Source organism: Pyxicephalus adspersus, chromosome 10 (genome assembly GCF_032062135.1).
Source record: "Pyxicephalus adspersus chromosome 10, UCB_Pads_2.0, whole genome shotgun sequence".
Lineage (NCBI taxonomy): Eukaryota > Metazoa > Chordata > Amphibia > Anura > Pyxicephalidae > Pyxicephalus > Pyxicephalus adspersus.
In genome coordinates, this window is record NC_092867.1 from 33,617,728 (window position 1) to 33,633,077 (window position 15,350).

General features: G+C 36.3%; 1 protein-coding gene across 3 annotated transcripts in view; it reads left to right on the forward strand.

Annotated features, from left to right (window-relative positions):
• The window catches only part of ASCC1 (activating signal cointegrator 1 complex subunit 1), a 95,404-nt gene extending 83,240 nt beyond the window's left edge, over positions 1 to 12,164 (forward strand). For all 3 annotated transcript variants that reach the window (XM_072424495.1, XM_072424493.1, XM_072424494.1), the window contains one exon: positions 11,749 to 12,164. In XM_072424495.1, the coding sequence (XP_072280596.1) occupies positions 11,749 to 11,865 (117 nt within the window). In that variant the 3' untranslated portion in view covers positions 11,866 to 12,164. The remainder of the gene's footprint in view (positions 1 to 11,748) is intronic.
• Positions 12,165 to 15,350: the final 3,186 nt, after the last annotated feature.

The window sequence follows — 15,350 nt, forward strand, 5'->3', positions numbered from 1 at the left end:
GTTGGCAAAAGTCCCCTCTTAGACTTAGTTAACATTGTTAATTATCTTAAGGCTTAACTTGAATATTTCTCCACCAAGTACCTATCTAAAAAAAATGAATTAATAGCAATGTGTTATTACATGAACTATTAAATGGTGGCATGGTTGAGCATGGTCAGTACCATCTACAGGCAGCACCCAAAAGACATCAAATGATAGAAACTGTGTGACAAGGTGGTTAGAGAATTGCATATCCGAATGTTTTCGGTTTCCGGTTACTTTTTCCCTTAACTATGGTCACCAAGACAAAAAAAAAACTTTTTCCAAGAGGTACATGGTAACAAAAACCTAACAAGGGTTCCACTTTTTTTGTTTGCCTTACAAAAATCTATAAAAACGGCTTTAGGTATATTCCCCCACCCCCCCCAAAAAAACATTACCCTATACACATTAAAATATAATCCCTCCCCTACCTTTTTTTGGCTTCTTTGTATTGGCATTTTAAAATAAATAACTGTAGAACAGATATATATATAATAATACAAATACTGATTTACATTGAACTTAGGAAAATCAGGTATTCTATCAGAATATAGAATATATATAGGTCTTCTATCAGAAATAAAGGACACAGCAGTTATACTTGGGTATTTTATAGTGAGATACACCGAAAGGTAATTCAGCTCATAAAGTTCAGTATAGGTCAGTGTGACATTTAAGTTGAACTGGAAAGGAGAACATACACTTTTTCATGAAAAGAGTCTTGATCTTCCCATTAACAGCTCTTAGTCACAAACTGTTCCCTTGAATAGATGCAAGTCTATCATTACTAGCGATGGAGAAGTTCTGGGTAGATTACTTGGAAACCATGAAGAGAGTTTTTTTTCTTTTTTTGAAGAGGGTGATACATAAGCTTTTTTGTAAAATTCAGTTACACTTTACTCAGTAATTTTTTGCAAATGGCTTTACAAAGTTAAGATCTTGAACTTTCTTGTTCTTCTCTGGTACACAATGCTGGAAAAAGCTGCTATTTTATACAGAAATATAAGGAATGTATTTTAGGCCTTGGTGATGTATCCCTAACTGTAAGATGATCATTGGTTGGATTTGGCAATAGTTGTTTATCTCAGTAATAAATAGCAATGCTAATCACATTCCAAAGTATAAGGTATGAGTGAATAAAGAGCAAAGCCTCCGTTACCTGAATGGTTTCTTCCTTTGCATTAAGATCCATGCTTGGGGAATACTTAAAGCGTACCTAAACTCAACATTTTCACTTTATATAAAGGGTAGACAAAGGGTATGTAAAGGAAAAATTTTAATTTTTTTCCAATTTTTTGAAGTGCAGCACCTTCGCGGAGGCGGTCAAGACTGAGTGGGAGCACAGAGCCTCCTGGTGTACCTATGTCACGCATCCCAGGAGGCTCTGGGTGCTCCTATTGCACATGCCCTAATCTCAAACATGCACAGAAGGGGCATTTTTTCTAATAAGGGAAATGCCAATCTCACGCAAGCGCAGTGAGATCTTCTCTTTTTTTTCCCTTTTACAGCGGGTAGGTCACCCGATCTCGCACCTGTGCAGTGCAAGAACTGGTGATGTGCCAAGAAGACAGAAAAGAAGAATGAAGATGGCGACACCCAGAGCTTTTTCAGCGCCGGGACGAAGAGGAATTCCAGCATGACGCGGGACTGGATCGCAGGAAGGACCAGAGCCATCGAGTGACCTGCCGGAGTAAAGGTAAGTATTTGTTTTCAGTTTAGTTTCGCTTTAATACAATGATCATTTAAAAGGTTAGCTATTTGGAAGTGGCATCATGCTTCGAGTTCTGTCTACTGTCAATGCCCACAGCCAGTAGGTAAGGGTTAGAACACCTCTCATGTTTTTAGCTTCACCACAATCTCCTGGACTCTGTTAGACTTCCCCATTCACTCCATTGGACTGAATGAGAAATATAGTAGTATGATTAATTTAATATTATAGAATTGACATTTATATCAAACACCTTGTTCAAACTACAGCTGATTTGTGTATAGCTTGCATTAGAGTTGTCACCAGGGCAGGAAATAAAGGGAAATATTTCAATATAGACAAATTTTCAGGTGACTGCTGTCAAAGAAATGAATTGCTCTCACTTTGGATACATTTTCACTCTCTTCATATTGTGTCTCTGGAACAGGAAAATAAATCTTGGTATCCATTTACAGCAGTTTGTTCTTATTGGTTGTAACTGCTTTCCTTTGATAAAGCAGTAGACATAATAATTTTCTGCCTCTGCTCACCATGGTTTAATATAATTGGATGTCAGATAGACATGCTGGGTTTGTGCCTGCCCTACCATTGCATCCTCATAATTAACATAAATAATGCAAACACTGAGACATTTTTTTATTATTATTAGGAAGAAAATGTTTTATGGGTCCTGATTTGGATTTGTTCAGCCCTGCTAAGAGTTTTGACAACACACATTTAGGTGTTTACTATTCTGGCTGATAAGTATAAAAATTATAGCCAACAGTGGCATTAAACTGTCCATTAAATTCCATTGGACAATTTAATGGAAAATTGTTCTCAGTCTTGGTCTCCTTTAGGACTTCTGTGTTTAATTTTTTGCACTGTAAGGAATTATACAAAGCAAGAGTGTATATAGACACAAACCTGCTCATCAAGGCTTACAGATGCAAACTGTAGAGTAAACATTTAAACTTGTTCATGTGTTCCATTCCATGAAATGAAAGGAAAAGGTCTTTCTTTACCATAATGTAGCAAAGGAGAAGGGTTAAAACAAAAGCAGAACTTTAATTGAAGGTTGTGTATAGCGTCCTAATAAAATAAAGAACTGCAGAATCAGCAATTAGTAGTAATTCGATATAGTGGCCAACAATCATTAAAAGTACAAGGTTTTTGCTTGATTGCTCTGCCTTGAAAGTGAATATTTTAGATTTTAAATAAACTATTATTGTCCAGAAAATGTTTAGTACGTGACCAGGGCCACCGAGAGAAAATCCGGGCCCCGGTACAAAGAAGGTGTATGGACCCTTATACAAACTTCTACACACATGTATGTGTGTGTATATTAATATTTATTTCTAACAATCGTAGATTAAAATGATACATTTAGATAAGTATGTATAGGTATAAATGTAATAGTAAACTAAAATATTTTTATTAGTAACAGACGTTTATAATAGCATTTATTGTCTGCCGAACATAGGTGGCCTTTTTCCTGGCGAAACTCTGAATTACATAATCAAAATTAATCTGTTTTGCTAGATCACACTCAATACTGAACACTTAGTCCGCTTTCCTGAATTTGCGGTGTCTCAGAACGTGGCGACTACGTGACGTATTTGTTTGCCAGCTGATTACTTTTTTCTCACTGCGCCCGAAACCCCCTCCTCCTCGTTACTTCCCACCGAGCCGGGAATACCCTTGTAGACCACATGACTTCTCTCCCAGGGCGGCCTTCATAAATGTTTCTTACGTCGTAAACTGTTGACTGCTGTCAAGTACCCTGTGAGTCACGTGCCTTTTTAATTTTGAAACTAAACAGACTTGTATAAAAATTATGGGATGCGTTGGGCTTCATAGGCCCCCTTGAGCTTCATAGGCCCTGGAGCGATGTACCGGCTGCACCCCCCTCTCCTCGGGCCTTTACGTGACTTTCCTAAATAACAATGGTAACTTTAAAAAAAAAAAGGAAACCTATACCTACTTCATGGTGAAACATAGCTGCTAACCCACTGTGATAAAAACAATTGAAGCAATCTTTCCACTAAAATAGAATGTCCGTTTACCTGGCCAGGCCCCCCTTCCCAAATCATCTACTTTATGTAGGGAAAAAACATACCTGAAAGGGATAAAATTTTAATTATACATACCTCACCCCTGTCTTCTTTGTTGCTGAGGAAAACATGGCCTACCTTCCAGACTCCGTCCTTTGGATTGCAAAAGCAGCAACATCTTGGATGATGATGATTCAGTCCAAGACAATCCAAGACAGTCTAAGATAATATTTTCATAGGATTTAACCTGCTTTCATTCTGCAGGCCTGTGATGTCATCCTTGGCTAGGTGCCTTCGGCAGAAGACAGAAAGAAGGTACATATAGTTCTAACTTTATCATTTATATGGAATGTTTTCAGCCACACATAGCAGGTAAAGGGGGAGGGAGGGAAAGGGGGCCTAACATAAGCAGACAATCTCATCTTTTCATATTTGTGGAAGGTATTTTTTTTTTTTTACAATAATTATAAAACATCAATGCACTTTTACTTATAGTCAGCTATATATATATATATATATATATATATATATATATATATATATTCTTCAGAGGGAGCCTGTTTTAAGAAAAACTTGCATGAGTTCCTTCTCAAAATAGAAAGTAACACACAGCCTCACACAACTAAATAAATGTTTTTAAGGGACGTAAAGCACTTTTTCATTCTTCCAAGGCCTTACACAGTATATGTGCGTCACAGACCTGTCAACAATCATTTTGATGTTTTCAGTTTTTAAAACTATAAAATATGTTAAGCATAGGACTGCCCTAATGAAAGGTCATTTGTTAAGGCACAAATATACAAACAAGCCATTTTTATACTGAGCAGTTCTGGGCAGATTGCCAATCTTTGAAACCCTGAGGAAGGGGGCACATTAACACCTGAAATGTATTGCAAATTTTGGCAGTTTGTTTCCAGTTTATGTGCGTTTGCTGCATTTGTGTTTCAAATACAGAAAAGCTTTGCAAAATATCTAGTTGAAGCATTGTGCACCAAACAGTTTTACAGTAACTTAGTTACATTTTTACTTGTGCTGTTTGAGCTTTTTACAACAGATGGTAAAGGGACAGATAGGGCTGGGGGATTTTTTTTCTACTGAAATTAAGGAAAGAAGGAAAGAAAAAAATATGTTTTAAAAACACCCCACAATGGTGAAAATGTTTGCTGTCTAAGAATAATAAAGATTCTCTGTGCAAGTCATTATAAAAACATTTCAAGACTTTTTGCTCATTTTTGTTCAAACCACTTCATTTTGTAAAGCATATTCTTTTTCAGGCTCTGTAATTTAATACTGCTTTACCAGAAATAAAGAATAGCTGCAATATGCAAAAGTACTGGTTGTATGGTAAGTACAAATCCCAGCTATATCTATTGTAAAGTCTGGCACTGCTATAATAGTTGCTCTTTTGCAAACAATAGGGATCAGAAATGAGACAAAATAGTCTTCTAAGAGTGGTTTGGCAATGGCTGCTGGCTTGTGTGAGTACAGAGCATATTTGCAGAAGGTTCACATAGCTGTTCTGTAGGTAGTCAAGGCTCTAGTTATCAGTTGCTAGGGAATTAGGTGTATTGGTTGGAAGCGATGAGACATTTATGCTGTTTATTTTAGTTTGTGAGACATACCAGCAGGATGCAATACAGTCCAGATACATTTCTGTATGCAACATTTCTTTTTATGATACACAGGATCTTTTGTTATCAGGCACCTAGCAGTTTAACTGTTGGAGCAGTGAGCTATGAATAATGCATCTTGCACTATTTTATTGCTGGAAATCCCAATTTCTCACTTGAGTGAACTGTCAGCTACACAAGAAAAAGGAATCCATGCAGAAGCTTACAGCATTCAAGTCAGACAGTGCTCTGGGCTAAGGATAATCAAGGCTTGCAGATAATCTGCTATCTAAAGAGCTTGTAATCACCTTAAAAGGCACACAGTACAAACAAATTCATATAATTTTACCAATCAGTCACCTTTTTCTGTGTTACATCAATACATAAAATTACAGCCCCTAAAGCCAAATAACACGTCTCCTTCTCTCCACTGAAATAATAGACTGAGCCCATATTATGAACAAATGAGTTAATAATAGCAAAGTCTGTAAACTGGCAAAATCTATCTACAGGATAAGTTATTATGTGAAAAACATAAAAAAAATCTCTGTTATATGGTTTATAACTTGTAAAACACTTTTTACTTATTCTGGTGATCCTGCTGTGTAGAACTTTGTGCAGGCACTCTTATCGACACATGTCCTGATCTCATAATTGTGCATCTGCATTGTCACCCTGTCATACAGTCTTTGAAGACAAGTGGCTTTATTACCACACACATTAGAAAAACATTTACCACTGTTTTACCAATTAAGAAAGCTGTCGTGAGAAATGCCATGCAGCCATCATTAAAGCACATGAATCTAGACAGGAAGTGATTGCAGAAAGGATGCAAAAGATCAGACGCATTGAAGATTCAACAAAGAGTAAAAAGGTGAAAAAACAGTATTATATAAGAAAGAAACTTGGCAAAATCTTTTTAAATTGAGGTTTAAAGTTTAATTCCCGTATGAACAGGGCTTAGTATAAGGTAAATGTTTCCTATTACTGAGTCAGCAAGAAAACAGACATACATGTACACACACAGGGCAGCTGAGCCACATTTCTTTAAATGAAAAGAATGAAGGAAAAACTGCTTATCACAGTTCAATCACTTTCTTCCAGCTTCTGCCATGCATCGCCGGGCGCACACCATCCGTTCCATAATCCTTTAATGACACTCTCATTTTTTCCAAGTAAACCCTTGAAATTGTATTATTGAAAGCCTAATATTGCTTTAGGTCAGCTGATTTTGTGTCAACTTGTTCTTGTTGAGGACATTGCTTTTTGTTGTGTTTGGTCTGCTCAATGTTTATCACATCCATTTTACAAATAAGCTTCCTACATTTAAGTGTCACAATCCCTATTATTTATTAACATGGTGCAGTGATGCAAGTTACCCCCCCAGCAGCCAATGATATCAGTTCAGCATGGCACAGTTCATCACGGCTAAAGCAATGAAATAGGAGTTTTAATTAGATGTTAGGTTACAGCAACATGCTCAGTGGCTAGCTCTCCATATGATAGTTTGTAGAATTAAGTAAATTCTACACCCTAGAAACCATGATGTTCCTTTTGAACTGCTGTAGGCCAACATGCATGAAACTTCTACATCCAAATGAAATAAAAGACGTATTTTTTTCTTTTAACTAATGATTGTAGAATCTGAATGGCCATTTGGCCTTATATCAATTATTCATTTGTACCTCCACTACATCAACTACATCTTTAGGGTTTGATCAGGGATATAGTTGTTTCCCTAGTGGTTGAACGTGATGGACTTTTTGATGTCTTTTTTTTACCTTTTCTTCTCCCTCCTTATTTTTCTTTACTCTCCTTTTTCTTCACAACTTTGACTCTTCATGCATATGATACTTTATAATCCACCTCCTAACTGAATCAGCTCATGAGCTCCTGGGTTATGTCATTCCAGCCCGGCCAATCTAGTTGGTCAAAGATTGGTAACCCAGAAGTGTAGCAGAAGACAATGGCAGCATCCGTGATGGACATCGCAATTTTGTATACGTTAGGATTTAGTTTTGCTTTAATAAACTGTTGAGAACTGCTGATTCAGACTGCGGGGACATTTATACATTGGTCTGCTTGTTACCATCCTGTCCACTATTACTATTATACCTCACTATATTTTATGTAACTCTAAAAATTACTCAGTTAAACAATCATTGAAACAGAGAGAGTTGTGGATAACTTTTGCCTATGTACAAAGTTAAGGATTATTTTAAAAACTCTAAAAGCTCAGCCTTCATTTTTTCTATAGTATATATTTTATAAATGAACCTCACTATTAGAAATTAACTTTCTACTTATCAAAAATTGTGTGAATACAGGACGTAACACTTGCTACACTATGCATTTAGCAAATATACTGGAAGCATTTTAACATTAGTACCAATATTTTTATAAAAGTTTGAACTGTTTGATTGGCAGAAGAAAAATTAAGACATATGGCAAACAAACCATGTTTTCAAAAAAAAGAAGCCTTTCAATAAAAGCTGTCAGCACAAATTGTCTTGAGTGTTCCTTAAACCGCTTGCTGTCTCTCCTGCCATCAACTGAAACTTCCCTGCATTTGCTTCTCTCATGTGGGCTGTCAACTAAGAGGGTTATGATATGAATAACAAGTAATATAGGTGATTCTGTAAATGAAATGAAAATAAGTTGCTAATAACTTTGGTAGCTAAAAAAAGCTTCTTTGGCTCTCTTTGATTAAAATTGACTTTGGCCTGGCTCAGTGGTAAAGCTGAAGCAGAAATATGTGAGTATGCATAGTCCTGGGGACAGCTTACAAGGCATATGAAGCATTTAGTCGGCACCATACATTATGTGTAACGCAATAACATTTAATGAGTAACACAAAACTTAAACCTAAATGTGGAATTGTGAATGTGAATTTAACAAAACAAGTTAAAAAGCAGGTGCTATACCATTTTGCAATTTCTCAGGGTATCTCCCACTTCTACGTCTCTGTACTATGGGTGCAGCTTTATGCAATGTGTTTACCATGGGAAAGAGACATTCCAGATATATTGATGCTTACTGTATTTTTAGCCCAAACACTAAAACTTTGTATAATTTAACATTCTGATGTAATTTCAAAAGTCAGTTTTAATGTTTTAAATCTGCAGCTTTTGATAAAACTTTCATCTAGTGACCATACTCAGGCATTTTCTGGGTAAATAAAACTCAATGCCTATATTCCAGTTGTTCTTCTACATTGTCACCCATCACATGGGCTTCAGATGGAGACCACAAATGGTGGATTCTGTGCACTTTGGGTCTTATTTATTAGACCTTTCCAAGGCTGGATAGGATACACTTTCATCAGTGAATCTGGGTGATCCAGGAAATCCTAAATGGATCTGGTCCAGGATTGAAAACATTTGCTAACAAAATACAATGAAATTTCTGTAAAATGAGAAAAAAAATCATTTTAGACCATTGTACTAGGTCAAGTTTCCCATCGGAAGATTTACTATTTTCCTATTCTGGTTCCAGTGTTCCAATTTAACACAAATTACAAATTTAAAGATCAACACAGCAAGACTCTTAGCATGTTTTTAAGAAGACCATGATATTGTTCAGATCAGGCCTTTGTTTTTGAGTTTTTACTTTCAAACTTATCTATAAAAAAAATAACTACAGAATGGAATTATTACATATGGAATAGAATTAGTAAAGATAGGCCAGTCAGAATAAAATGAATTGGAGATGTTGGCCCAGGCCCAATTTCTCATGGTGGACTATCAATTGGCAACTCCATAAAAATGCCCTGCCATGCACTTCTTTAGGCATCAATGGTGTTTCTGATGCATCCTTATTCAAATGGGACATAAAGTGTTTTTAACAACGCACTGCAGGACATAGATGAACCAAAACATTGCAACTATAGTGATCAGATCCACAACACATGCACTGAGGCTTTTAACAATAAAATGCAAAAATGGGCCCCAACATTGTTGTCCATAAAAATCCCTAACACTGAAAACCCAGGTCAGGACCTTTACAACTAATAGATCAAAACGTATGAGCCCATGCAGACTTGCAGCTGTGGGTATGAGCAGTATAAGTATAAGTTCTGAAGAACAAATCTTTAGAAGGTAAATTACATCTTCATGTTTTTGTATTTTATTACTACTTGGAAATTATTAGAATGCTTATCACATCATAGCAACCTAGTAAACTCAACCCCCGAAGATGTTTGTGCAATGCCATAATACCAGCAACTTTTATTCTACATCTGTTTATTTAGGTTGCATTATTGCTTTGTTTTTTTCTTTGTGGAAACGATGACTCCCTGGAAGTATATTGTGTTGTTCCTTCTGTTTGTTTGAGGTTGCTGTCGTTCATTGATTTGACATTGTTTATTACACTTGACAAGGTGATTGGCTATTGAAGCTATTTTGCTGTTTTATTTTGCTACCTAGAATATAAATGAAGACAAACAAAGCAGCTTGGTGAAGTAAGGCCATTGTCATAATTGTATGTTCTTTTTTCTTCATTAGTGAAAGCTTTTTGCAGTTTGATTTTCATTTCCAAGCAGTATGCAAGTCACAGTAATATTTCACTAAATTCTTAGTGGGAAATTCATTAGGAAACTGGCAGACATTGATTGGAGTGCTGTTAGAGAATTGAAAAGCATAAAACATTACACAAGCAATATAATGCCGATAAAAAATTCTCTTTTGAAAGCAGTGGTAGATGCTTGTGACTACCGTTTGACAGCTTTAATAAAGAGCAATTAAACCTTAGATTTGATAGTTAAAGGTATATTTTATCTTAACAAAACCCTGACTTATACCATGCTGGTTTCATACAGTATATTTATGTTAAATCTACTATATTTCCATGGATTTATTATAGGGCAAATTAGGCTGTAGTGCTTTTTAGGGTGAATTTTATACAAGGGGTCGGTTTGTATAGGTTTCTGTACAATTGGAACTATCTTATCTTTTATATCATCCAGATCCAACCCAAAGGCATGCCCCAATCTGTACACATTAGACATTTTATAGCTGTAGTCTTATGTCCAAATATTGATTTCTTTTCTGTTGCAGATAACATCAAATATGTGATACATTTCTGCCTACTAACAGCTGCCCAAACTTTCTGCATGGAAGGGATGACATGTCACTGGAGAACTGTAATCAATTCAAATCAAGTTCTATCAACAAGCTATCACACTTCACTTGTTGAGAAATGCGATAAAGTGGGCTCATTTTAGGATGCCAACATAAAAATCCAAAACCATCAGCAAAGGGAATTTTTAATTTTTATCTGTTGATAAAGAAAAATTGCCTGTTTATCCTGTTGATCCTGTCAGAAATTTGGCAGCATTGTGAAAATATATTATCAGCTTTCCCAGCTCTCTTCTTTTGTAAATGATAGAACTCCTCTTCTATGCTTATTAGTTACCTAGTGTGATAATATCGTGCCACCAAAGATGTAGTACAGAGAATTAATGTTGCCACCATTGGAAAGAAAGTTTGTTGTTGGTTGGAAAACCAGATTTAAATAATCCTAAAAAATGAAAACCTGTGCACTCACTACATCCAAGGCTACGTACACACGTTAGATTTATGTCGTTGGAAAGGATCTTTCACAATCCTTTCCAACGGCAAAAGACTGAAAGATGCATGAACAAGCGCTGTACATACAGCGCAGTGCTGCTTTATGGAGAGGGGAGGGGGGGGAAACGATGGAGTTTTTGGGTGATAAATCTTATTTAAGGATATTGCATATTAACATTTTTTCCCAATCAAATACAAATATTTTTGTCTCTCTTTTAGCTGCTTCCTGTAAGTGCCACCTTAGGCAAGATTCTTGCCTTTTCCTGAGGCAGATGTGATCATTGACTAACTATACCTTAATTCAAGTACTAATAGCTTATATCTTCATCCAAATATATCTGAAAAACTCCTCATAATTGAAGCTGGAAGCGCCATGGTGATTAACATGCAAATAGCCAATTAGTATTTAAAGTATCTAAATTTTCCCACAGGAACGTTATTCCCAGAATCCACAGTATGCCAAAAAATTAGAAGCCGTAGTGAAAAACAGACATCTTAGCTAAACCTACTTTCGGGTTAGCAGTCTTCTGGCAGTGAAGGAGTTGTGGAAATATTTTGATGTCTTTCACATGTTTGGTTCTCTGATGTAAGTGAATTTTGAATGAGCACAGACATAAAATAAGCCCCGTGGGAAGTCTTCATGCTGAATCCTGTGTAACCTCGGCAGCAATGTGAGATGGAAATTTTGTTTGACAGCAGAGCATCGTGGTCTATTGAAAATAATGAAATAAAGTGATATTATTGAGCTTTTGCCCTGTAACTAATCTATCCCCAGCGACTGCTAACATGGAACATTTTTGTCTTTGCAGCTTTTTGAAAATTTCTCTTTTGGAGAACTGGACCTGGACACGGTTCACCTTTCTCAGAGGTTTTCTACAGATAGCTCAGGATACTACACGTCTGCCGGACAAGTCCAATTCTCCTGAGTATCCAGCTTGAAAACATCTCCCATAATCCTCTGCTGCAGGATTCCAAAAGATTAGGTGGTATATAGTGGTTTTCTAAGAAAAATAATTTCAGTGTTTCCTGACTGGTTGCCATTGGGATGTGTACAAATAAACAACCCTTAAACAGGGTTTATCCAACATTTTTATTTTATGTTAATGCAGATATAAATGATCCTGACATTATAACAGACCTCATATACCATTAAAACCAATATTTATAATGCTGTGTGAAATTGTAATTCACTTGGTAAATAAATGTTATCCTATTTTCAAGCAGACTCAATGATCCAGTGGTAATATAATATCATCATGTACTTTACAACCTAAATAATAAAACAACTTTGAACATTATTTCTGACAAAGGCATCAAAGAAAGATTTGATTTTATCATACATGATCCCCTGAGTTAGGTATATTTGGAAATCACATGAATGCTCAACTAATATTTTCTAAAAGGCAGACTGATTCGGCGGTTGCCTTTGAGATACCTTTACAATATAAGAATTGTCACAAATGATCCTAATTGTAACACCCCATTGTGACGGCAGCTGTCTTTGGGCTATACCTATCATCATGTTATTATACATTCATGCTTAATTGTGTTTATGGTGAACATGAGTAAAAATACTGTGCTATATTGCTGTCCCCTATATACATGATAGTTCTTGTATACATGTGATCTAATTTTAAATATGTGAAGATCTAGTAAGTACATGTGAGGACAGGACAGCATTAAACAGAGGTGACCTTTTCATTCACCAAAATTAGCAAATATCTGTAGTGAAATTTGTGTTCCCTTTTCTTTAGGCTCAGGCGGGTCAAGTTGGCTGTATTTATTCAAGGGTTATTCCCCTGAAAACCATAATTATAGTTGAAGTTCTATACTTTACTCACCTGATGAGGCTGTTATAACATACTCCACATATGATATGCTTTTTTTGGAATGCATATGGTTTACACTTACTATTTGCAATCTATTCTATTTGCAAACTAAATCAAATAGCTGGGAACAGGATCAGGTTACCAGGGACATATAATTGATCACAAAAGTGACTCTGATGCTAAAATATTTGTACAATATTGAGTTTCTTACAAAAAAAAGACATTTAATACTTTACTCTCCCCATGCCCAAACTACAGATATCTGTTGAGTTTGCATATTTCTGGGATGTTGATATACTGTGGTCTCTCCTACCCTACAGTGAGGTAGAGGATGGGGGATCAAACCACTGTGGATGAAGCAAGTTACCTGCAATCCAAGACTTTAGGACAGTATTTCTCAACTGCAGCAGTAAAGATTGAATGGGAACGCAGAGCCTCCTGGGATTTGCAACATATGTTGGTCTTTGATATGATGTCTTTAAGCCTTTTCCTGCAATTGGAAAAAAATTGCTGATCTTACGCATGTAAAGACCTGAAAGTTTTTTCAAGGGTTCCCCATGTTAAAAAGGTTGAGAAAGGCTGCTCTAAGAAGGGTTGGATTCTGAAAATTTTACAACAGGCAGTTTCTCATCACTACAGTAGAAATTTTAGGTGTGCACAGCAGGAGGGTTGTGTATTTGCTGATAAGATTATTAGTGATAATTCATGTTGTCACTAGAGCAGAAAGTAAAAGTAAAGCTACGTACACACGTCCAATGGTTTTCGCCCGATAATCGGCTCAGGGCCAATATTGGGCGAGAATCTGGCATGGAATCTCAGCGCCAGTCATCCATCATCCGAATGACCGTCCTGGCGGATCCACAGATGATGGATATCTAGTGATCCTAAAACAAGGGAAAGGAGAAAGCTGGCAGTAGGGTGCCGCTCCGTCGCATGCCATATTTACAGCACTCGTTCATGCATCGTGCAATAATAGTCGTTGGAAAGGATCGTGAAAGATCCTTTTCAACGACTATTATTCCACGTGTGTATGCGGCTTAAATCTACCCATTTGAGCTAGAAGCAACAAACCCTGAAAGAATCTAACTTTTCTGCAAAAGAAAAATTTGTGAAGGTCAACTCTATTTGAAAAACAGGGAATCTTACATTCCCTCAAACATTCCCTGGTGGGAATCAATTACTGCTATTAAAACACATAGACCTGGAAGATTCCCATGAGGGAATGTATGAGGGGAATTTCTGATTCCCTGTTTTATAAATAAAGGTTTAGGTATTTTAACTAAAACTTTTTTTTATTTTACATAGTTTACTTTATTGGTATACCTGTATTACTTCCTGGGTATCTGTTCTAGCACATCACCTTCTTACGCTTGCATATTTATATCAGCTACACATGTATTTTGTAGTTTCACTCATTTGTTATCTAAATTATACATCAATGAGCCATTTGTCATTGTTAGAGGGAAGGAGAACATTTTCATTTATTTTCCTTTTTTGTTTCCTGACACACTGACACATCCATTGCCACCGGCACAAAATATGTCTGTTCCTGTCATTTTTATACAAGTCGCTTTAAAAGTTTGTGGCATATTTTTAACACCCCGCAAGTGTCACCGAATTTCAGCTTTCAGGGAAAAATATCAAAATAGATTAAGGGGTGACACAGAAACGTAGGACTCGTTATTTGCATAGCACTGTAGGCTGCAAACAACATTACCTTCAAACCATTCTTTAGAAGCCTGGACTGATCTTACAGTTTATTGTGGTGATCAGTACACACTGTGCTATACAAAGCTGTCCAAGGTGTACATCACCAGTCTGTGTTCTCTCGAAGTGCCATTTGACGCTTACCTCAGGTAACCTTAAAATGAGCTTGTCAAGTGCTCAAAAACGCACATAAATTCCTGAAAACTTGGTCCTTTATGATCTGCAACTATCTCCTTTTTCTATTTTTGTCTTTTAATTTGCGAAGGTAAATGAATTGATGTTCAGGCAGAAATAAAAAATTGAAAGGTAGCTAAAATATAATTATGTTTTGGACCACTGGTCAGTGTCTTGTTTGTGTTTGGCACACATTAATTTCCACGTGAGGCCTACTCAGCCTTTTACATTATCAAGTTGTAAGTACTAGGCTTTTTAGACAGGACAGCATTTTTCTGATTTTGTGGCATTTCTTGCACCCTGTGTGTAATTTGCGGTTTTTAGCAGGATGACCATAATGAACACATTTCTTTGCACCAGTGTTAACCCTCAAGAAGTTCAGAAATGTTGTCATAAAAGTGTAAAAGAACATAAACCTCTAAAACTCAATACATTTTTGTGCTATTTTTACATATCTTTAGAATAGTCTATCAAGTAACTTTCCTTAACTAGTTTAAAGTTCATATGTATTATTTGATGAATTCCCCATCATATTCAAATAGTTGCAAGTTGTTTAAGGCCCATAAGTGTGTAGCCAACCTCCTTGGATGCAGCTGCAAAAATAAAACAACTCCAGAATGTGCAGAAGGATATTGAGAATATTAGACAAATCTGGAGCTTTTTTGCATATGGCATAAGGTCTACGTCCACAGATGAAAAAA